General features: G+C 43.6%; 2 protein-coding genes across 2 annotated transcripts in view; both read right to left on the bottom strand.

The window, feature by feature from the left end:
- The window catches only part of LOC105467873 (zinc finger protein 75A), a 72462-nt gene that overhangs the window by 17875 nt on the left and 29909 nt on the right, over positions 1-24678 (bottom strand). The gene's annotated exons all lie outside the window — the stretch shown is intronic.
- LOC112424278 (olfactory receptor family 2 subfamily C member 1) lies at positions 8647-15412 on the bottom strand. Its single transcript, XM_024788525.2, is given in 1 exon segment — positions 8647-15412. A coding segment is annotated over 1 exon segment (939 nt). The 5' UTR covers positions 9586-15412.

Raw genomic sequence — 24678 nt, 5'->3', positions numbered from 1 at the left:
TATAGTGCCTTTGCTCACCAAAATTTTCCCTCCTTAAGTCGCCAAGACCTAATTCATCCTTTCCATAGATAATAAACACGAGAGACAGCTGGTCTCTACCCCTCCCAATCAGGGAAGGGCCCCTGAGCCTAGGTATTGGAAACGTCGAAGAAAAATTTCATGTCCTCAAGGAGTGCAACATCAAAGACAAAAACCCCAGGATGAGGACTGATGACACTACTACCCCCATCTTCTTGAAGCATCCTGATCCTCTGAACTCTCCGGTCCTGTCTGTAACGTTTCTCAGGGTGCTCCATCTTAACCCGCCTAACGCTGTAATTTGTTTCTGGTGGGTTTATCTACGCCAACAGTTTGGGGGCTCGCTGAGGGTAAACAGTGTTTCTGTGCTGTCTTCGTGTCCCCACCGCTCAGCACAAGGGCGCAGTCGAGCTTTAGGAAACGAGTGTTTTCTTAGCGTGAAGGGCAAGAGTCACCGAGCCCTTTAAAAGAGGCCTCACTGGGGAACCCGAATGGACTGGAGGTCCGAAGGGCAACAAGGCAGGCACTCCGGGCTGCCTCGTTCCCCACGCGTCCCCAGAGGACCCAGTTCACTCTGCATCACGCAGCCACTCCGAGTTTTTGCGTCCAGGAACCCAGAGTGCAATCTCAGAGCCTCAGGACAGAAAGCGGAGCCGCAACCCTTAAGCCCCGCCTCACCAGAAAAAGCCCTCAGGGGCACGACGCGCCTACCACGCCATCTTCTCTACTGCGTCATGCCGGAAGTCGTTGCGGAGCACGCCGGAAGCTGTTGCGGGGCACGCCGGGAACCTCAAGAGGGCCAGACGCATGAGCAGTAGCTAAGCCTGAAAAGAAAGGAGCGAGTCGCGCAAGTGTGGCACTAAAGGACCGCCCTCTCCGCATGGTTTCCGCCCTTCGGTAATTGACAGCAATTCCATCAATGAAACCCGCCTTGCGTCATATGCTGGGACCAATCACAATGCCTGAGAACCCAGGGCCCGGATCCAGCTGGGTGCGCCTTCCTGTTTTACAGTTAGGTGAGAACAGCCCTGATGGAAAAGGTGGCGGTTGCTGTGTGCCATGCGTAATTGTAAACATTTACACATTAACTCATACTTACAGCAACCCTACTAAGTCAATTATATTACCATTTGCATCTTCCAGACGAGGAAGCCAAAACAGTTTAAGTGACTTTCTTTAAGGACTAGAACTCGTTTTTTTTGTTTGTTTTTTTTTGTTTGTTTGTTTTTTTTTTGAGATGGAGTCTCGCTCTGTTGCCCACGCTGGGGTGCAGTGGCGCGATCTGGGCTCACTGCAAGCTCCACCTCCTGGGCTCACGCCATTCTCCTGCCTCATCCTCCCGAGTAGCTGGGACTACAGGCGCCCGTCACCATGCCCGGCTAATTTTTTGTATTTTTAGTAGAGATAGGGTTTCACTGTGTTAGCCAGGATGGTCTCGATCTCCTGACCTCGTGATCCACCCGCCTCGGCCGTTTCTAATCCTGTGTTTTTTCCCCCCCACTCTAAGGTGTTTTCATTTCTTAATATTAAGTACTGCAAAACATTCTCACTTAAAACTGAAGTCTCCATGCCAGTGTTTTTCCATGCTCCTCCCCACCTGCCCCCACCACAATATATATAATCCACCATTCCTCTTTTGGTGGACATGCAAATACTTTTCTACTTTTCACGTGTGTGTTATTCTGGATTGGGTATTCTGGATATATTTTGAAGAAGGAGCTACTGGATTGAGATGTGGAGTGTGAGAGAAGGAAGAGTGGAGGATCATACTAAGGCTTCTATGTAGTCTTTCTGCCTTCAGTCTTGCACCCCTTCTTTCATCCATCATTTATGAAGGCCCTTGTAGCACAAAGGAGTAGTAGCTCATCAGGATATAAATACAGGGAGTGGGATGTGAAATAGGTTGATGACACTTCCAAGAAATGTATGCCCTCTTTGATTAAGAATAACCATGGAGGAGTTTTCCAAACACATACATTTCTTATGTAGATTATCTATTTTGATTCCTGCAATGTTCCTGCCACCTATTATAGTCATTTTACAGATGATGAAACAGAGTGCTATAGAGAGCCACTGACTACCCTAACTAATTAGTTGCAGAGTGCACCCAAATACTCAAGCTCTTGACTCCCAGAGCATTGAACTTTCTGGGGCACCCTGCTGCCTTTGTATTTGGAGGGCAGGGTAGTAGATGACTAAATGGACAGAAAAGAGAGAGAGAAAGAGAAAGCAGAGCCTGAGTGTGGGAAAAAGCAAGGGCAGAGCACTGCTTTGCATGTCAGATATATGTATATACATATATATACGCACATATGTATTTCTCTTTCTGTGGCCTGGCGGTTGGAGACCCTTGTTATAAACCATTGAATAAAACAGAAAACTTTAATTGCATAAGATAGAACCAAATAAATGAATAAATTGAGTTGAATTAGTAGCAGGATATTTACATAGTTTCAAAGTACTTCCCCATAAGACACTTATTAATTACAAAGAGGGAAACAACGGGAAAGCTGGTCAACACAACCTTCATTTAGTGATCCAAGTAACACCATTAGAAATGAAAACAACTGAAATATACACCCCCTGATAGGACACAATGAGATGCTAACCTGAGTCTATGTGTGAAGAAACATCAAACCCAAATGGAGACATTGTCTACCAAATAACTGGCTAACAATCCTTTATAGTGTGAGAATCATGAAAGTCAAGAAAAGACTGAAGAACCATCTCAGACTGACAAAGACTAGAGACATGACAACTAAATGCAATGTATGATTGTGAAGAAAATTATTTTGCTATGAAAGGCATCCTTGGGACAGTTGGCAAACATTGAACGGGGTCTGCAGATTAGATAATGTAATGTATTAATGTTCATTGAAAAAAAATTTTTTTGAGATGGGAGTCTCGCTCTGTTGCCCAGGCTGGAGTGCAGTGGCGCTATCTTGGCTCACTGCAGCCTCCACCTCCCGGGTTCAAGAGATTCTCTTGCCTCAGCCTCCTGGGTAGCTGGGATTATAGGCACGTGCCACCATGCCCAGCTAATTTTTGTATTTTTAGTAGAGATGGGGTTTCACTGTTTTGGCCAGGCTTGTCTCGAACCCTGACCTCAGGTGATCTGCCCACCTCAGCCTCCCAAAGTGCTAGGGTTACAGGCGTGAGCCACTGCACCTGGCCCATTTTTCTAATTTTGATGGTTATATTGTGGTTCTGTAGGATAATGTCCTTGTTTGTTGAAAATACACCCCAAGATATTTGGGGAAGACAGGGTATCAGGTTGCTAACTTACTCTCAAATGAATGGAGGTCAGGGGAAGTCTTTGTTTCATGCTTCCAACTTTTCTGTAAATTTGTGATTTTTTTTTTTTTTTACAAAAAGTACGCACAGCTTTAGAGTCAAGACGATTATGCTTTGATTCCCTGCCCTAACACAGCATAATCTTGGGCAAGTTTCCTTTTGTGCTGCAGTGCCCTCATCTTAAAATGAGGACAAGCATATGCAGTAAGCCGAGATCCCGCCACTGCACTCCAGCCTGGGCGACAGAGTGAGACTCTGTCTCAGAAAAAAAAAAAAAAAATGAGGACAAGCATAATAGCACACGGCCCATGGGTTGTGAGGATTGAATGAGTGGAAGTGTGTAGAGTTTAGATCCTCATCTAGCACATGGCTACCACTCAGTACACTTAGCCACCATTGGTCAAATAGACTAGACCTTTTTGCAAAGTCATTAATAGAGCTTCCAAATTAGTCTATTATTTATTTAATTATGTATCTATATGAGACAGAATCTCACTGTGTCACCCAGGCTGAAGTGCAGTGATGCAGTCACGGCTCGCTGTAGTCTTGAACTTCTGGGCTCAAACGTTCCTCCTGCCTCACGGTCCTGAGTAGCTGGGGGTATAGGCAAGCACCGCTACACTCAGCTAATTTTAAAATTTTTTAGTAGAGATAGGATCTCACAATGTTGCCCAGGCTGGTATTAAACTCCTGGGTTCAAGTGATCCTCCCTCCTCGGGCTCCCAAAGTGCTGGGATTACAGGTGTGTGAGCCACTGCATCCTGCCTTAGTCCCTAATTCAGAGCTCGCATACTAGAGCGTATATGTATCAAGCCAAAGTCACTTTTCAATTTCTATTCCTTCCATTTCCTTGATTCTAATCTTTCCTAATCTTTCCTGGACTTGAGCCTGAAGGCTGAGAATAATGGAAAAGGATTGACTCTCTTCATTGGCAGCTTCAGAATTTGCTCATTTGAGGTATTCAGGCAACCTTTGATACCTTAAAGGGAAAGGTATGGGATCCAGACAGACTCTGAGAAGGGCTCTATGAGATGGGCTCTCAAACTCACTTAAATCCACTGAGCAGATGAGCATATTCAAATGCTTTTCATTTCTATTTTACTAAGGTTGGTGAACCTTTCATAGGTCTTCGTGGTTTTAGTGGTTTGTTGTTGCAGTTGTTTGTTTTTTTTTAAGACAGAGTCTCATGTTGGCCAGGCTGGTCTTGAACTCCTGACGTCAAGTGATCTGCCCACCTCATTCTCCCAAAGTGCTGGGATTACAGGCGTAAGACACCGCGCCCGGCCCCTTGGCAGTTTTTGTTGTTGTTGTTGTTGTTTGTTTTGTTTTGTTTTGTTTTGAGATAGAGTCTCGCTCTGTCGCCCAGGCTAGAGTGCAGTGGCGCTATCTCAGCTCACTGCAAGCTCTGCCTCCCGGGTTCACGCCATTCTCCTGCCTCAGCCTCCCTAGTAGCTGAGACTACAGGTGCCCGCCACCACGCCTGACTAATTTTTTGTATTTTTTTTTTTTTAGTAGAGACGGGGTTTCATCATTTACAGGATGGTCTTGATCTCCTGACCTTGTGATCCGCCCACCTCAGCCTCCCAAAGTGCTAGGATTACAGGCGTGAGCCACCACGCCCAGCCCCTTGATGGTGGTTTTATCTGTCATTTCCTGAATTTCCAATTGAACAAGACACCAAACATTTTTTTTTTCCTGGACACCTAGAAATAGAACTCCAAACTCTCAATAACAAGGAGCTTGCTTCATATTTGCTTCTTTTCCTCCCAAATTTTGACCTTGTTTCATGTACACCATTGAGAATGGAACATAAGCGTATGTGCGTTGATGAAGTTATATGTGGTCCCTGTGATGTATTCATTTCCTCATCATAGCCAGTTAGCTTGTTCTTCTCCCTCTAATTCCCTGTGTCTTACCACACCCAGAACTCCATGTTAGTTATAAAATGTCCAATTTTTTCCATATAGAGGCTCTGTGGCACTCCAAAATGTCTCAGGAATACCTGTCCATTTTCTTCCTATTTCCTCCCAAGTTATTTCACAACTTAAATGAATTGACTGGAGGATATGACTGTTCAGTCTCTTGGTACTGTTCTCATAAATTAATCAGCTGGCATTTTGCTTTACATAACAGCTTTAGGAGCTTGGTCATTGTGAACCTACCTCCTGAGAATTTGACCTAATCTGAGTGTACTGATCAATGAAAATGTTGAGCCTGGCCATGTGCAATGACTCACACCTGTAATCTCAGCACTTTGGAAGGCTGAGGATGGTGGATTGCGTGAGGCCAGGGGTTTGAGACAAGCCTAGCCAACATGGTGAAACCCTGCCTCCACCAAAAAGAAAAAAAAATTGGCTTGGCATGGTGGCTTACACCTATAATCCCAGGTACTCAGGAGGCTAAGGCACAAGAATTGCTTGAATCCAGGAGGCAGAAGTTGCAGTGAGCTGAGCTTGCCACTGCACTCCAGCCTGGGCAACCAAGCAAGGCTCTGTCTCAAAAAAAAAAAAAAAAGAAAGAAAGAAAGAAAAAAAAATAGTGTTGAGCCTGCAAGACTCTGGACTTTAATAAATTCACCAAGACAATGTTACCAGTTGTCTACTTCTGGAGATGTATTTGAGTATTGCTGTATGAGGAACTGACAAAATGGCTTTGATCTGCTATTGGAAAAACAAATTCACGACAGGACAGTATGATTAGATGTCTTTGGAAGGAATTATGGGAATGTGGAAAAGGGAACATTTATCATTGTTTGTTCAATGCTGTCCAAGGGATGGGATGACCCCAAAGTGGAAAACATGAAAACAGTCCATTTGACAAATTTAGTTCTTAGCAAGATAAAGGAGGACTCATGAGCTTATTAATTATATTTGCTAAACATTTATTGAGTATCTACTATGTATAAGACATGTGTTTTGAAATTATGGGGACACAAAGCCAAAGGCCCTTTTGAACTAGTTCTAAAACCTATTGATTTCCTTTTCTATGGTAACGTAATTGTCATGCAACTTTCTTATATTAACCTGGTTTCTCTGTCTGGGAAAATAGTAAACTGTGGTAGCAGGTGGGGATCCCTTTGGCAATTGTAGGAATGTGCAGAATCACATATTGGCATTCTGATCCCAACATGTGAGTTCCTGAAAGATGAGTTATTGTGTGCGAACCGATTGCTGAATTTTAGGAACTGCAGGGTTGCAAGACTAGATCTTGAGGCAGAGAACATACTTTATGGATGGATGATCTTTCCTGGGGTCTTAAATTTGCATAAAGAATCTTAGGACATTCCATTATCCACTGACCAGACTAGCATACCCAAATGCTGGTAGGACATCTGATGGCTGGGACTTTTGGGTGGGATGATTTCAATAAGACAGTAGCAAAGGACCCTCTTTGGCTAGAATCAAAAGGCAAATGACCTTTTTATTTTGTTTTGTTTTTGTTTTTGGAGATGGAGTCTTGCTCTTATCACCCAAGCTGAAGTGCACTGGTGCAAGCTCAGCTCACTGCAACCTCCGCTCACTGCAACCTCCACCTCCCGGGTTCAAGCAAGTCTCCTGCCTCAGCCTCCTGAATAGCTGGGACTACAGGTGTGTGCCATCATACCCGGCTAATTTTTGTATTTTTGGTAGAAATGGGGTTTCACCATGTTGGCCAGGCTGGTCTCAAACTCCTGACCTCAGGTGATCCGCCCACCTCAGCCTCCCAAAGTGCTGAGATGACAGGCATGAGCCACTGCGCCCAGCTGCAAATGACCTTTTTAATCTTTTCTTTTGGTTTTGTTTGTTTGTTTGTTTTTGAGATGGAGTTTTGCTCTTATTGCCCAGGCTAGAGTGCAGTGGCGCAATCTCGGCTCACGGCAACCTCCACTTTCCAGTTTCAAGTGATTCTCCTGCCTCAGCCTCCCAAGTTGCTGGGATTACAGGCACCCGCCACCATGCCCAGCTAATTTTTTTGTATTTTTAGTAAAGACAGGGTTTCACCGTGTTGGTCAGGCTGGTCTCGAACTGCTGACCTCGTGATCCACCTGCCTCGACCTCCCAAACTGCTGGGATTACAGGCGTGAGCCACCATGCCTGGCTTAATCTTTTCTTATTAAATAATAGATTAGTAGAAGAGAAATTGGAATGTAGGCATAAGGGAGAGGGTAAACAAGATGATGGAGAGATATATGGATGGAAAGCATGGAGAGATATACTGCATTATTGTTATTATTATTGTTATTATCATTATTGAGATGCAGTTTCACTCTTGTCGCCCAGGCTGGAGTGCAATGGCACGATCTCAGCTCACCACAACCTGTGCCTCCCAAGTTCAAGTGATTCTCCTGCCTCAGCCTCCCAAGTAGCTGGGATTATAGGCATGTGCCACCATGCCCAGCTAATTTTATATTTTTAGTGGAGACAGTGTTTCTCCGTGTTGGTCAGGCTGGTCCTGAACTCCTGACCTCAGGTGATTCGCCCACCTTGGCCTCCCAAAGTGCTGGGATTACAGGTGTGAGCCACCGCACCCGGTGGTATACTGCATTATTAAGAAGAGACAGGCCAGGTGAGGTAGATCATACCCATAAGCCCAGCACTTTGGGAGGCTAAGGCAGGAAGATTACTTGAGGCCAAGAATTCTAGACCAGCCTGGGCTGTTAACATAGTGAGACCCCATCTCTACAAAAATAAAAATAAAAATTAGTTAGGTGTAGTAGCATGTGCCTATAGTCCCAGCTACTCAGGAGACAGAAGGATTGCTTGAGCCCAGGAGTTGAAGCCTGCAGTGAGCTATGATCATGCCACTCTACTTCAGCCTGGGCAACAGAGCAAGACTCCAACTCTTAAAAAAAGTGAAGAAGAGATAAAGAGAGATAGGCAAAGATGATGACAAATAGGGTAAAAAGATGAATTGTTTGGGTCTTCATATGAAGTTAATAGTACATCACTTGATTTTATGGAATGATAGTAACATTATATAAGATACTGCAAGTGGGGGTACTTTGCTTAGAAAAGTACAGAATTCTGCAGAAATATAAGGCATAATAAATAACATGTGGGCAACAGAGACAGAGACAGTGAGACAGGTCTGTAACTGGTCAATAACCTCTGAGCCCTCAACAACATGTCTGCCCTGCTATTGGTAGTCCACAGTAGGATTTTTGGTGAATAAGTGTAGAACATTACAAATAACACTAACCATGTTCCTGACAGCTTAGGGCTGTCAGCTTAGGGTTGTCAGGAACATGCCTTGGTTTTACCGGAATTAGTATTCTTCATGTTCACCTGGCCAGAGAGAGTTAATGAGAAACGCATGTAGAGATGAAGAGGCAATAAATAACGAAGGAGTGTTCTCTCAGCCAACTCATCTTCCTTTCCCCAGCAACCTTCTCAGTGCGCCCTTCACTTCCATGTTCCGCAGCGTGTAGATGAGAGGATTCACCATGGGTGTGACCACTGAGTAGAACAGGGAAATGAACTTGCCCTGGTCCTGGTTGCTGTTCTTGGCCGGAAGCAGATAGCCATAGCTGGCTGAGCCATAGAAGAGGAACACCACCAGCAGGTGGGAGAGGCATGTATTGAAGGCCTTTCGCCTCCCCTCTGCAGAGTGGATTTTCAGCACTGCCTGAGCAGTGAGGCAGTAGGAGATCAGGATGATGCTTAGTGGGACTGCAGTGAAGAAGGTGCAGACACCATTGAGCACAGCCTCCTTGAGGCTCATGTCGCCACAGGCCACTTTGATCATGGCAGGCACCTCACAGAGGAAGCTCTCCACCCTCCGGTGCCCACACAATGGGAGCTGCAGAGTGAATGTTGACAGGATCACAGAGTTGCCCAAGCCACCCAGCCAGGCAATCACAGCCAGCAGCCAGCAGAGCTGGGGGTTCATGATGGTGGTGTAGCGGAGGGGCCGACACACTGCCACGTAGTGGTCAAATGCCATCACCATGAGCAGGATGCACTCGGTGGCCCCCAGCCAAAGGAAGACATAGAGCTGGGTCACGCAGCCACCATAGCTGATGGTCTTGTCTGGTCCCCATAAATTGATCAGCATTTGGGGGACTGAGCTAGTAGTGAAAGCAAGGTCCAAGGAGGAGAGGTTGCTGAGGAAGAAGTACATGGGTGTGTGGAGCCGGGCATCCAGGCAGGAAAGCAAGATGATGACTGAGTTCCCAAGTAGGGTCAGCTAATAGGAGAAAACGATGGCTATGAAAAAGATCATCTCCAGCTGGGGATGGTCAGATATGCCCATCAGAACAAAGCCCTTCAAGGAGCTGTCATTGGCCCCGTCCATCACTGGTTGCCTTCAGTCACTTGACAAATTCATTCAGAGCAAACTGCTGGGAGAAAAGCAAGTCAAGAAGAAGCTGTTGGCTGAGGTGGATTTGCATCAGGAATGGTCTAATAGTTATCTGGGATCCATAGTTAAGTAACAACCTATTTTTTGTTTTTTGAGACAGAGTCTCTCTCTGTCACCTAGGTTGGAGTGCAGTGGCACAATCTCAGCTCACTGCAACCTCCATCTTCCTGGCTCAAGCAATCCTCTTGTCTCAGCCTCCCAAGTAACTGTGACCACAGGTGTGTGCCACCACATCCAGAAAATTTTTGTATCTTTTGTAGAGATGGGGTTTTGCCATGTTGCCCAGGCTTGTCTCCAACTCTTGGGCTCAAGTGATCCATCTGCCTCAGCCTCCAAAAGTGCTGGGATTACAGCCGTGAACCACTGCACCTGGACTCCAACTTACTTTTTAAGATTGCAAGCTTTTTTTTCTTTCTTTTTTTCTTTTTTTTTTCTTTTTTTTTTTTTGAGACAGAGTCTCACTCTGTTACCCAAGCTGGAGTGCAATCTCGGCTCATTGCAACTTCCACCTCCCGGGTGCAAGCAATTCTCCTGCCTCAGCCTCCTGAGTAGCTGGGACTACAGGCATGCGCCACCATGCATGGCTAATTTTTGTACTTTTAGTAGAGACAGGGTTTCACCATGTTGCCCAGGCTGGTCTTGAACTCCTGACCTTGTGATCTGCCCACCTCAGCCTCCCAAAGTGCTGGGATTACAGGTGTGAGCCACTGTGCCTGGCCTAGATTGCAAACTTTTGTTGTAATCCCCATCTAATGTTGGTTACACAACGAATGGAAAAGTTGATTCCATCAGAATGTCAGGCATGAGCTAACACGGAAATGAAGGAAATACCTCATGATGACAGAACCAAAAGACCCCAAGAACTGAGGGGCTCTTCAGTTGAGAACAATGGCTATGACAGGATAGAGAGAGTTGACCATTAGAAATAGATGTGAAAATTCTCAAAAGACAAATTTCAGTCAGGCATGGTGGCTCACACCTGTAATCCCAGCATTTTCAGAGGCTGAGGTGGGAGGATCGCTTGAGCTCCAGTGTTCAAGGCTGCAGTGAGCCACTGTACTCCAATGCCTGAGTGACAGAGGGAGACCCTATCTCTTGAAAACAACAGCAACAACACATTTCCCCAGCCAAGGTTTTCATACGCTCAGGGAAGGGGGAGGCAGACACATTGCATTTGGAAAAGCTCCCCAGAAATCTCTGTTAAATTTCCTCTGCTCTCTTCTACATCCCTCCCCTCTGAGTTTTACCTCAGTGCTAGATCTAGAAAGATGACGTTTGAGGAATAACATGATGAATCTATAAAATCGCAGAAATAATGGAAAGATTAAATATTGACTTATGCTCCAAATACAGAAGCTGGGAATATACAATTTAAGAGGAGGTCAATGTAGAGCAAACAAAACTTCGCTTAAGCTTAAATAAATTTAGGTGGAAAAGGCAAAATATACAAACAGAGGTTATGCAAAAAGGGGTTAAATTAGTTAATGGGTAATTAGTAAGGGAAATTACAAGATTTACAGAGGAGATCCCTATCTTTTCAGGTATATAACTACTATGCCCACCTCTAACTCATCAAATAACTCTTTTTTTTTTTTTTTGAGATGGAGTCTCCTTCTGTCGCCCAGGCTGGAGTGCAGTGACACAGTCTCGGCTCACAGCAAGCTCTGCCTCCTGGGTTCACGCCATTCTCCTGCCTCAGCCTCCCGAGTAGCTGGGACTACAGGCACCCGCCACCATGCCCGTCTAATTTTTTTGTATTTTTAGTAGAGACAGGGTTTCACCGTGTTAGCCAGGGTGGTCTCGATCTCCTGACCTCATGATCCACCCGCCTTGGCCTCCCAAAGTGCTGGGATTTCAGGTGTGAGCCACTGCGCCCAGCCAATCATCAAATAATTCTTAACATCTCATGAGACCAGGTACAGTCTTTCTTTTTCTTTTCTTTTTAATTTTTTTAGACAGAGTCTAGCTCTGTTGCCCAGGCTGGAGTGTAGTGGTGCAATCTCAGCTCACTGCAACCTCTGCCTCCCTGAGCCAGGCCTACTTATTCTTTTCATCTAGGACTTAAGAGAGCTGAGGAACTGAGTTACTAACCTAATAATCAGCTTATCTTTCTTTTCAGAAGTTCTTCCTGAAATCCATTCGACTACTTCCTGCCAGTTCAAGTGCTCGTTCCCTTGTGTCCCTTTAGGGAAAAGAAACAGACAGGGCTGGGCACAGTGGCTCACACCTGTAATCCCAGCACTTTGGGAGGCCAAGGCAGGCAGATCACTTGAGGTTGGGAGTTCGAGACCAACCTGGCCAACATGGTGAAACCCGTCTCTACTAAAAATACAAAAATTATCTGGGCGGGGTAGTACATGATGGAAATCCCAGCTACTCAGGAGGCTGAGGCAGGAGAATCACTTGAACCCAGGAGGCAGAGGTTGCAGTCAGCTGAGATCACGCCATTGCACTCCAGCCTGGGCGACAAGAGTGAAACTCCACCTCAGAAAAGAAAAAAAAAGAAAGAAAGAGAAACAGACAGAAAGACAGTGCTCATCTTCTTCCAAAGTTGTTTGGTCTGGGGGGGAGCTGGTATTAGACAAAGTGAACAGGGATTTTCCTCCTCCCCAAATCTTAGAACTCAAGAATAAGAAATGGGGGAGTTTGAATCTTAAGTCAATTAACGATGAATGAAAGAAAAAAATGCATAGTTAATAGTAAATTTATGGAAATTGTTACTGCTAAGAGACATCACAGTAATAAGATGTCTTGGCTCACTGTGACCTCCACCTGCTGGGTTCAAGCTATTCTCCTGCCTCAGCCTCCCTAGTAGCTGGGATTACAGGCATGCACCACCACACCTGGCTCCCAAATCAGTGCCTTTAAAAAGCTATTTAACACTGTCCGTTTTCTCTCTCATTCTCTATCTGCTATTTTCCTTTTCCCATCTTTTTTTCCCCCTTTGCCTCTCTCTCCTACATCCTGGATTCTCTAATAATCAGTCTAGGGATTGTTTATGGAAATGTACCTTTGGCCTCGAGATTCCCCCACATCCATCCGCTGTCTCCATGCTTAGTGAATCAAGTAGAGAGGGCAGGCATGGGACCAAGGAGGAGGCTGTGCTGCGCTCCTCCTGCCCGCGAACTGGGGCCACAGCTTTTAACCTCGGGGCTCTTCTGGCCCTGGAGAAACATTGGGTCTCATTTGGAAGCCTGGCTTGCTCTGGCTGACTCTGTAGAGCCCAAGGGTAGATCTCCACCCCTGCACAAGCAATAAGCACAAAGCGCCAGTGTGGCCAGAACACAGGAAAAAGCTGTCCCTGAAGAATCGACTCAGTCTTTCACCTGAACTCCCTCCCCAAACACAGATTAGTAATTGAACTAGTAATAAAAATGACAGTATTTCTTACATAATTGCTAATTATATGATTTTATTCTTTTCACGGTGTTGTGACATTATCAAACTTAGTTCCTAAAACACTACACGATGTGGGGGGTGTGGAAGGCAGGTGGCCTTATCTCCTCTTGGCAGAGGAGTAAGTTGAACATAAAGTGGTTATATGACAGGCTCAGGGTCGCACAGGAGTGACCTGACTCCTGTGATGGCTTTTCTACAGGCTATCCTATGCAGAGGAAGTTGCTCTTTTTGACTCATCATCTGAGAGCTGTCATCCTTGAGTTTTTGTTCTTTAGAGGGGCAAGGGCAGAGAAGGGGAGTCCCGCTTCTCTGGTTCCAACATAAACCACAAATCAGGGACATGAGCCTTAGACACTCACAGGGTACCCTGTGAAAAGCAAGAACTTACAGCCACTATTCAATAAACACATAACAGGTGCCTGGCAACCTGAATAGGCCACTAGATGTCACAGAAGATGAATTACCCTGAAACTACTGGCTCAGAAACCACATTCATTCAAGACACAGTCTCTAAGGGTGGAGAGTATGCCAGGTGCAGGTGGGGTACAGGGTGAGCAAGATCGGTCTGGCTCCTGCCCAGTGGGGCCCACTGTCCCGTGGGCCTGGCCCCAGCAAATCTCTCCTGATCATAGAACTGTTTGCTGGCTTGTGCTGTGTGCTGGTCACTGTGTCCAGCAGTTTATAAACATGATCACAACCACCACACCAGGCAGGTGTTATTATTCCTGTTTTACAATAGAGGAACTGAGGCTGAGAGGTATTCAGTAATTTGTCAAAGGGCAAATGGCTAGTAAACTGCACAGCCACTAAAATGAGGTCTATCTAACTCCCAAATCCATACTTATGAGAAACTGGATAATCTCAATGTCCATCAGTAGGGGAATTCGGTAAATGATGACTCCTCTATGGAATGCTGTGCTCGCTGTCATCATTGGTCTCTGCAAGACCTCTCTTAAATACTGTATTTTATTCACTTTTTCCACTTTATTCCCAGTCCCCATTCTCGTTCCTCTGCATTGCCCCATAGGCATCTAATGCATTTGGTCTATTAGTGTTTGGATAGATATGTGTCCTTTAAAAATATATAGTGTTATTTTGTGTATGTGCATGTTTTAATTTACACCAATAGCCCTCATTCTGTTTCTTACCTTTTCATAACTTTTTCACTTTGTTTGAATAGACATCTACATTGTTAGGGATGCACTTAATGTTTCTATGCTAAATATGCATCTATCATATTCTATTTATCCATTTAATTAGAGATGAATATATAACTTGCCTTTAATTTCCACCTACCACAAGAAAATGCTATAGTGGGTGTGTGCGTGTGTGCATGTGCGTGTGTGTGTGCATGGGTGTTCATGTGTGTGCGTGTGTGTGCATGTCCGTGTGTGTGCACGTGTGTGCGTGTGCGTGTGTGTGCGTGTGTATGTGTGTACTCTTTTAAGGGCTAGATCTGCAGGTTCTGATATGGAAGAACATCCTAGGCATATTGCTAAGTGATAAAAGCCAGTTGCAGAGCAATGCACATCGTATGATCTCATTTTCTGAGAAAAACCACATATATGTACATATTCGTTTGTATGCAAACAGGAAACTCTGGAAGGAAAGAAAAAAGCAGGCAGCTGATATGAGGAGTGGAGGTGTGGACTGAGGAGGGGACACTGCACTACAGCCTGGGCAACAGAGCAAAACTCTGTCTCAAAAAAAAAAAAGTATGTGTGTTGTTTGAATATCTTACAGTAAACCTGCATTACCTTGATAATTTAATTAGTTTAATTTAATTAGAGATGGATCTGGCTCTATCACCTAGGTTGGAGTGCAGTGGTGCGATCCTAGCTCACTGAAGCCTCCAATTCCTGGGCTCAGGCTATCCTCCCTCCTTACCCTCCTTAGCCACCATCCCTGGCTTCTTTTTTTTTTTTTTTTTTTTTTTTTGAGACAGAGTCCTGCTCTGTCACCCAGGTTGGAGTGCAGTGGCACAATCTTGGCTCACTGCAACCTCTGCCTCCCGGGTGCAAGGGATTCTCCTGCCTCAGCCTCCCAAGCAGCTGGGATTACAGCCTGGCCTCCCCTTTTATGGAAGCCGGGGGTGGTGGCTCACACCTGTAATCCCAGCACTTTGGGAGCCTGAGGTGGGCAGATCACTTGAGGCCAGGAGTTTGAGACCAGCCTGGCCAACATGATGAAACCTTGTCTCTACTTAAAAAAATACAAAAATCAGTCGAGTGTGGTAGTGGGTGTCTGTAGTCCCAGCTGCTCAGGAGGCTGAGGCACGCGAATCGATTGAACCCAGGAGGCAGAGGTTGCGATGAGCCGAGATCGCGCCATTGCACTCCAGCCTGGGCGAAAGAGTGAGAGCGACACTCCATCTAAAAAAAAAAAAAAAAAAAAAAAAATGAATGGACATTTTCATTAAAATCTTTTAAGTGACAAAGAGTTTAAGTTAAACATTTTTTAACATTCAGAGCAAGAAGGAACCCTCATATATCATCTAGTTTTTTTGTTTGTTTCCAATTGAGGTTGCTGGAACCCTGGGTGGCCCACTCAAGGGGACCATAGGTCTGGTTAATGGCAGACTGGACTGACTTTCTTTTTTTTTTTTTTTTTTTTTTGAGACGGAGTCTCGCTCTGTCGCCCAGGCTGGAGTGCAGTGGCGCGATCTCGGCTCACTGCAAGCTCCGCCTCCCGGGTTCACGCCATTCTCCTGCCTCAGCCTCCCGAGTAGCTCGGACTACAGGCGCCCACAACTGCGCCCGGCTAATTTTTTGTATTTTTAGTAGAGACGGGGTTTCACCGTGGTCTCGATCTCCTGACCTTGTGATCCGCCCGCCTCGGCCTCCCAAAGTGCTGGGATTACAGGCGTGAGCCACCGCGCCCGGCCTGGACTGACTTTCAAGCCAACCTCAGAGTCCAGCTGGACATACTCGCATCTCCTCTGAGATCCTCTAGACTTCATACTTTGCCTTTAAGGTTGGTTACCTTTTCCTATTCATTTATTCATTCAACAATCATTTTCTCAGTGACCCCTATGTTCCTGGCCGTGTCTTAGGTACTTGGAATATAGTCTATGCCCTCAGGGAGTTTGCAATCTGATTGTAAAGAGTCAGAACACACACACACACACAAACACACACACACAGAGTAAAGCAAAGTCTATAACATATCAAGTGATCATAAATTTTATGAAGAAAAATCAGGCTGAGTGCAGTAGCTCATGCCTGCAATCCCAGCACTTTGGGAGGCCAAGGCAGGAGGATTGCTTGAGTCAGGAGTTCAACACCAACTTAGGCAACATAGTGAGACCTTGTCTCTATACAAAAATTTAAACATTAGACAGACATGGTGGTGCACACCTATAGTCCCAGCTACTCGGGATGCTGAGGCAGGAGGATTGCTTGTGCCCAGGAGTTCGAGTCTGGAGTGAGCCATGTTGGCACAACTGCACTCCAGTCTGAAAGAGAAAGAAAGAAAGAGATAGAGGGAGGGAAAGAGGGATGGAAGGAGGGAGAGAGGGAGGGAGGAAGGAAGGAAGGGAGGGAGGGAGGTAAAGGAGAGAAAGGAAAGAGAGAAAGAAAAAGGAAAGAGAGAGAGAGAGAATGAGAGAGAGGAAGGGAGGGAGGGAAGGAAGGAAAGGGAAAGAATCCCCATGCTTATTTCTCTCTACTCCCTCATAGGCACCTACTCTATTGATGTGTTTGATATGTGATTGTTTGGATATGTATATGAATGATACATATATGTGCATCCAAACAAATATATACATATGTGTGTGTATATATATACCATGTGTATGTATATCTTTGTAAAACATATAATGATGTTTTGTGTATCTAAATGTTTTAAACTTACATCAATGGTATTTATTGTGCAATACCTCTTATTTTATTTCTTACTTTTTAATTCACTTTTTCCCCCACAATGTTTTCACTTATGTGTTCAAAGGTACATGTCCATATTGTTGTGTGTACGTTCAGTTTCATGTTTCTAATGATCAATATGCATCTATCACATTTTATTTGTCCATTACACTAGGGATGAACATATAGCTTGTCTTTGATTTCCTACAATGACAACAATGCTGTAATTAGCATATTATATATGTATGTATATTTATACATATATATACACATACACACATACATATATGTGATAGACTCTTATTCTGGTCCATAAAGGGAGATATATATATTTTTTGCATAAATGGATAATTGACAATGCTGAATAATAGAGATATACCCAGTTGTACCAACAGGCTGTCCCAAAGGGGTTGTAGCAGTCTACAATTCCTACCAGCTATAGAGGGAGGTTCCTGATTTTCCCATGTTCTACCCAACACTTAGTATAGTCAAACATTTTTCTTTGAGACAGAGTCTTGCTCTGTCACCCAGGCTGGAGTGCAGTGGCACTGATCTCGGCTCACTGCAACTTCTGCCTCCCAGGTTCAAACAATTCTCCTGCCTCAACCTCCCAAGTAGCTGGGACTACAGGTGTGTGCTACCACACCCAGCTAATTTTTTGCACTTTTAGTAGAGATGGGGTTTCACTGTGTTAGCTAGGATGGTCTCGATCTCCTGACCTCGTGATCCGCCCACCTGGGCCTCCCAAAGTGCTGGATTACAGGCATGAGCCACCGCGCCCAGCCATCAGATTTTCTAATGTATGCCAATCTGATGGGCATAAAATGTTATCTCAACTTTATTTGCATTTCTCTGATAACTAATGAGGTTGAACATTTTCAAATAAATATATTAGCTATTTTTATTTCTCCTTCTGTAAATTGCCCATTCATATCCTCTGTTTACTTTTCTCTTCATTTTTCTGTTTTTCTTGTTTATTTGCAATAGTTCTGTTTTTTTGTTTTTGTTTTATTATACTTTATATTCTATGGTACATGTGCACAACGTGCAGGTTTGTTACATATGTATACATGTGCCTTGTTGATGTGCTGCACCCATTAACTCGTCATTTACATTAGGTATATCTCCTAATGCTATCCCTCCCCCGTCCCCCCACCTCACAACAGGCCCCAGTATGTGATGTTCCCCTTCCTATGTCCAAGTATTCTCATTGTTCAATTCCTACCTATGAGTGAGAACATGCGGTGTTTGGTTTTCTGTTCTTGTGATAGTTTGCTGAGAATGATGGTTTCCAGCTGCATCCACGTCCCTACAAAGGACATGAATTCATCCTTTTTTACAGCTGCATAGTATTCCATGGTGTATCTGTGCCACATTTTCTTAATCCAGTCTGTCATTGATGGACATTTGGGTTGGTTCCAAGTCTTTGCTATTGTGAATAGTGCCACAATAAACATACATGTGCATGTGTCTTTATAGAAGCATGATTTATAACCCTTTGGGTATATACCCAGTAATGGGATGGCTGGGTCAAATGCTATTTTTAGTTCTAGATCCTTGAAGAATCGCCACACTGTCTTCCACAATGGTTGAACTAGTTTGCAGTCCCACCAAAGTGTAAAAGCGTTCCTATTTCTTCACATCCTCTCCAGCACCTGTTATTTCCTGACTTTTTAATGATTGCCATTCTAACTGGTGTGAGATGGTATCTCACTGTGGTTTTGATTTGCATTTCTCTGATGGCTAGTGATGATAAGCATTTTTTCATGTGGTCTATTAGCTGCATAAATGTCTTCTTTTGAGAACTGTCTGTTCATATCCTTTGCCCACTTTTTGGTGGGTTGATGGTTTTTTTTTCTTGTAAATTTGTTTGAGTTCTTTGTAGGTTCTGGATATTAGCCCTCTGTCAGATGGGTAGATTGCAAAAATTTTCTCCCATTCTGTAGGTTGCCTGTTCACTCTGATGGTAGTTTCTTTTGCTGTGCAGAAGCTCTTTAGTTTAATTAGATCCCACTTGTCAATTTTGGCTTTTGTTGCCATTGCTTTTGGTGTTTTAGACATGAAGTCCTTGCCCATGCCTATGTCCTGAATGGTATTGCCTAGGTTTTCTTCTAGGGTTTTTATGGTTTTAGGTCTAACATTTAAGTCTCTAATCCATCTTGAATTAATTTTTGTATAAGGTGTAAGGAAGGGATCCAGTTTCAGCTTTCTACTTATGGCTAGCCAGTTTTCCCAGCACCATTTATTAAATAGGGAATCCTTTCCCCATTTCTTGTTTTTGTCAGGCTTGTCAAAGATCAGATGGTTGTAGATGTGTGGTATTATTTCTGAGGGCTCTATTCTGTTCCATTGGTCTATATCTCTGTTTTGGTACCAGTACCATGCTGTTTTGGTTACTGTAGCCTTGTAGTATAATTCGAAGTCAGGTAGCGTGATGCCTCCAGCTTTGTTCTTTTGGCTTAGGATTGTCTTGGCAATATGGGGTCTTTTTTGGTTCCATATGAACTTTAAAGTAGTTTTTTCCAATTCTGTGAAGAAAGTCATTGGTAGCTTAATGGGGATGGCATTGAATCTATAAATTACCTTGGTTGGTATGGTCATTTTCACAATATTGATTCTTCCTATCCATGAGCTAAAGATGCTAAAGATCATTAGCCATTAGAGAAATGCAAATCAAAACCACAATAAAATCCCACTTCACAATCATTAAATGGCTATAATAACATATAAAATAGGAAAATAATAAGTGTTGGTAAGGATGTAGCAAAATCAGAACTCTCATACATTGCTGATAGGAAAGTAAAATGGTTTAGCCACTGTAGAAAACAGTTTGGTAGTTTCTCAAAAAATAAACAGAATTACCATATAACCCCACAATTCCACTCCAAGTTATATACCCAAAAGAATTGAAAACAGATACTCAAATAAACATGTACATGCATATTTATAGCAATACTATTCATTTAGAAAAAGATAAAAAAAAAAAAAACAAATGTTCACCAACAGATGAGTGGATAAACAAATTGTGGTATACTGAAATGTTATAGAACATTAATCAGTCCAAAAATGAATAAAGTACTGATATATGCTACAAGGAAGATGAGCCTAAAATATTAGGCTAAATGAGAGAAACCAGACCCAAAAGGTCACATATTGTGTAATTCCATTTATGTTTAATATTCAGAATATTTAAATCTATAGGACCAAAAAGCCGATTTGTGGTTTCCAAGGACTGTGGGGAGGGGAAAACGTTTATACCTAACAAATAAGGAATCTCTTTCAGGGTGATTAAAATAGGGTTTTTTTTGTTGTTTTTTGATTTTTTTTTTTTTTTTTTTTTTTTTTTTTTGAGACAGAGTCTTGCTGTGTTGCTCAGGCTGGAGTGCAGTGGCCCGATCTCGGCTCACTGCAAGCTCCGCCTCCTGGGTTCACACCATTCTCCCACCTCAGCCTCCCCAGGAGCTGGGACTACAGGCACCCACCACCATGCCCAGCTAATTTTTTTGTATTTTTAGTAGAGACGGGGTTTCACCGTGTTAGCCAGGATGGTCTCGATCTCCTGACCTCGCGATCTACCCACCTTGGCCTCCCAAATTGCTGGGATTACAGATGTGAGTCACCACGCCCGGCCAATTAAAATATTTTGGAACTAGATGAAGCTAGTGGTTAAACAACATTGTGTACGTACTAAATGTCATTAAATTGTTCACTTAAAATGGTTAATTTTATTTTATGTGACTATCACCTTATTTAAAAAGTTGCCTATATTTGACTCCTGTCCAGCCCCACAGAAAACCAAAAACAAGAGAATCAGACTTCCATATCCATGATGCCCCTTGCCCCCAATCTGCCCAGCACCAAACACATGGAAAAATTTCCAAGTCATGGTTTCTACACTGGAAGATATGAGATCAAGGTGGACAACCAGCTTCCTCACCATCTTGGGTCCCCTGGCAGGAAACCTGTCCTTCCCTCAACACACAGGAAGCATCATGAGTGCCTTAAGGGAGAAATATCCCTGAGAACTGCCAGAGTCAAAGGGGGTAAGTGGAACTACCATTCCCAACCCTGAAATCTCTGCTGTGTAACTCAGTCAAAGGAGACACCAAATCAGAGTGATTGCTTGGCTGCACCATGCCGTAGGAAGTGCATTCCACAGGTCCTCTGGACCCAAACCTTAGCCAGTCTTCCCACACTACTGGGATAAGCCCTTTGGGACCTTCTCCATTCAGAAAGGTCAGTGCTCCAATCATTCACTAGAGACAAGGCAAACCTGGGCTTAAGGCACCGTCTACTGCCAAAAATGATGCAGTGACCTACCTAGGGTTGGGGGCAGCTTGTGGGGAGGCACAGGGGAGAAATAAATTCAACAAGTAAATTACAAAAAATCCCTAAGAAAACATATTCGATAAAAATCAAAGCAAGCCAGACAGAGAAGACCAGAATAAATAACTACTCCTTCAATGCAAAGACAGACAGACATCCACAAGAATCCACAGCAAACACGGAAACCTGACCTTCATGAATAGACCAAGGACGGAACCAGAACTGTCCCTAACAAGATAGCAATATGTGAGCTCTCTGACCCACATTTCAAAATAGCATTTGTAAGGAAACTCAGTGGTCATCAAGATAATACAGGAAAACAATTCAAAAATGTATCAGAGAAATATAACAAAAAGATTGAGATAATTTTTAAAAAAAATCAAACAGGAATCTTGGAAATGAGAAATATACTTGCATCATTAGAGATGCTCAACAGCAGAATGGATCAAGAAGAGGAGATACAGGCTATTTTTTTTTTGTTTTTTTTTTGAGACGAAGTCTCGCTTTGTCGCCCAGGCTAGAGTGCAGTGGCACAATCTCCTCTCACTGCAAGCTCTGCCTCCCAGGTTCATGCCATTCTCCTGCCTCAGCCTCCTGAGTAGCTGGGACTACAGGTGCCTGCCACCACGCCTGGTTAATTTTTTGTATTTTTTAGTAGAGATGGGGTTTCACCATGTTAGCCAGGATGGTCTCGATCTCCTGACTTCATGATCCACCCACCTCAGCCTCCCAAAGTGCTGGGATTACAGGCATGAGCCACCGTGCCCAGCCAAGACAGGCTATTTTAAAATACACAGTCAGGGCTGGGCGTGGTGGTCCATGCTTGTAATCCCAGCACTTTGGGAGGCTGAGGCAGATGGATTGTCTGACGTCAGGAGTTCGAGACCAGCCAGGGCAATATGGTGAAACCCCCATCTCTATTAAAAATACAAAAAAAAAAAATGTTTTTTAATTAGCTGGGCATGGTGACCCTTGCCTGTAATCCCAGCTACTTGGGAGGCTGAGGCATGAGAATCACTTGAACCCAGGAGGTGCAGGTTGCAGTGAGCCGAGATTGCACTACTGCACTCCAGCCTGGGAGACAGAGTGAGCCTCCATCTCAGAAAAAAAAAAAAAAAAAAAAAAAAAAGGCTGGACACAATGGTTCACGCCTGTAATATTAGCACTTTGGGAGGCTGAGGTGGGTGGATCACCTAAGGTCAGGAGTTTGAGACCAGCCTGACCAACATGGAGAAACTCAGTCTCTATTATAAATACAAAACATTAGCCAGGCATGGGCTGGGCACAGTGGCTCATGCCTGTAATCCCAGCACTTTGGATGGCCAAGATGGGTGGATCACCTGAGGTCAGGAGTTCGAGACCAGCCTGACCAACATAGAGAAACCCCATCTCTACTAAAATTACAAAATTAGCCAGGCGTAGTGGCACATGCCTATAATCCCAGCCACTCGGGAGACTGAAGAAGGAGAATTGCTTGAACCCAGGAGGCGGAGGTTGTGCTGAGTGGATATCGTGCCATTGCACTCCAGCCTGTGCAACAAGAGTGAAACTTTGTCTCAAAAAAAAAAAAAAAAAAAAAAAGAAAAGAAAAGAAAAAGAAATTAGGGCTGGGTGCAGTGGCTCACACCTGTAATCCTAGCATTTTGGGAGGCCGAGGAAATCAGATCACCTGAGGTCAGGAGTTCAAGACCAGCCTGGTCAACATGGCAAAACTCCATGTCTACTGAAAACACAGAATTAGCCAGGCATGGTGGCAAGTGCCTGTAGTCCCAGCTACTCAGGAGGCTGAGGCAGGAGAATTGCTTGAAACCAGGAGGGAGAGGTTGCAGTGAGCGAAGATCATGCCACTGCACTGCAGCCTGAGCAACAGAGCAAGACTCCATCTCAAAATAAATAAATAAATAAATAATAAAGAAAAAGAAAACTACAGGCCAATATTCCCGATGAACATAAAAATTCTCAACAAAATGCTAGCAAACCAAACTCAGTAACACATTAAAAAGATCATTCACCATGATCAAGTGGGATTCAGCCCAGGGATGCAAGGATGGTTCAACTTATACAAATCAATAAACATAATGCATCATATTTACAGAACCAAGAATAAAAACCATATTATCATTTCAATAGTTTCTGAAAAAGCATTTAATATAATTCAACATCTCTTTGTGATAAAAACTCTCACCACCTAGGTATAAAAGGCATACACCTCAAAATAATAAAGTCCATATATGACAGACCCACATATTGACATAGGGAAAAATTGAAAGCCTTTCCTCTAAGATTCAGAATAAGACAAGGATACCCACTTTTACCACTTGTAAACATAATACTGGAAATTCTGACCAGAGTAATTAGGTAAAAAGAAAGAAATAAAGGGCTTCCAAATTAGAAAGGAAGAAGCGAAGTTAGTCTTGTTTGCACATGACATGATCTTATATACAGAAATACCTAAAGACTCCACACAAAGTTTTTTAGAATTAATAAACAAGTTCAGTAAAGTTGGTAGATACAAAATCAACAAAATCAACCCAGTCTGGTCAACATGGTGAAACCCCATCTCTACTAAAAATACAAAAACTAGCTGGGTGTGGTGGTGGACACCTGTAATCCCAGCTACTGGGGAGGCTGAGGCATAAGAGTCGCTTGAACCCAGGAGGTGGAGATTGCAGTGAGCCAATATTGCACTACCGCACTCCAGCCTGGGCAATAGAGCGAGACTCAATCTGAAAAAAAAAAAAAAAAGCAGTAGCATTTATACATGCCAATAACAAACAATCTGAAAAATGAAAAAGAAATAAAGAAAGCAATCCCACTTGCAATAGCTTCAAATAATATATAATACCTAGGAATCAATTTAACCAAACAAGTAAAAGATCTATACAAAGATAACTATAAAACACTGGTGAAAGACATTGAAGAGTATACACACCAAAAAATAGAAAGATATTCCATACTCTGGCGTGAACCCAGGAGGCGGAGCTTGCAGTGAGCTGAGATCCAGCCACTGCACTCCAGCCTGGGTGACAGAGCGAGACTCCGTCTCAAAAAAAAAAAAAAAAAAAAAAAAAAAAAAAAAAAAAAAAAAGAAAGATATTCCATACTCATGTATTGAAAGATTTAAAATTGTTAACATGACAAAACTATCCAAAGCAATTTATAGATTCAATGCAATTCCTATCAAAATGCCAATGACATTCTTCACAGAAATAAGAAATTCCTATAAGTTATATAGACCCAGAAAAGACCCCTAATAGCAAGTAATCCTGAGTATAAAGAACAAAGTGGAAACGGGCATGGTGGCTCACACCTGTAATCCCAGCACTTTGGGAGGCTGAGGCGGGCAGATCACCTGAGGTCTGGAGCTTAAGACCAGCCTGGCCAACATGGTGAAACCCCATCTTTACTAAAAACATAAAAATTGGCCAGGCATGGTTGCACA

This window comes from Macaca nemestrina, chromosome 18 (assembly GCF_043159975.1).
Source record: "Macaca nemestrina isolate mMacNem1 chromosome 18, mMacNem.hap1, whole genome shotgun sequence".
In the NCBI taxonomy this organism is placed as follows: domain Eukaryota; kingdom Metazoa; phylum Chordata; class Mammalia; order Primates; family Cercopithecidae; genus Macaca; species Macaca nemestrina.
This window is presented reverse-complemented; position numbering and strand designations above follow the sequence as displayed.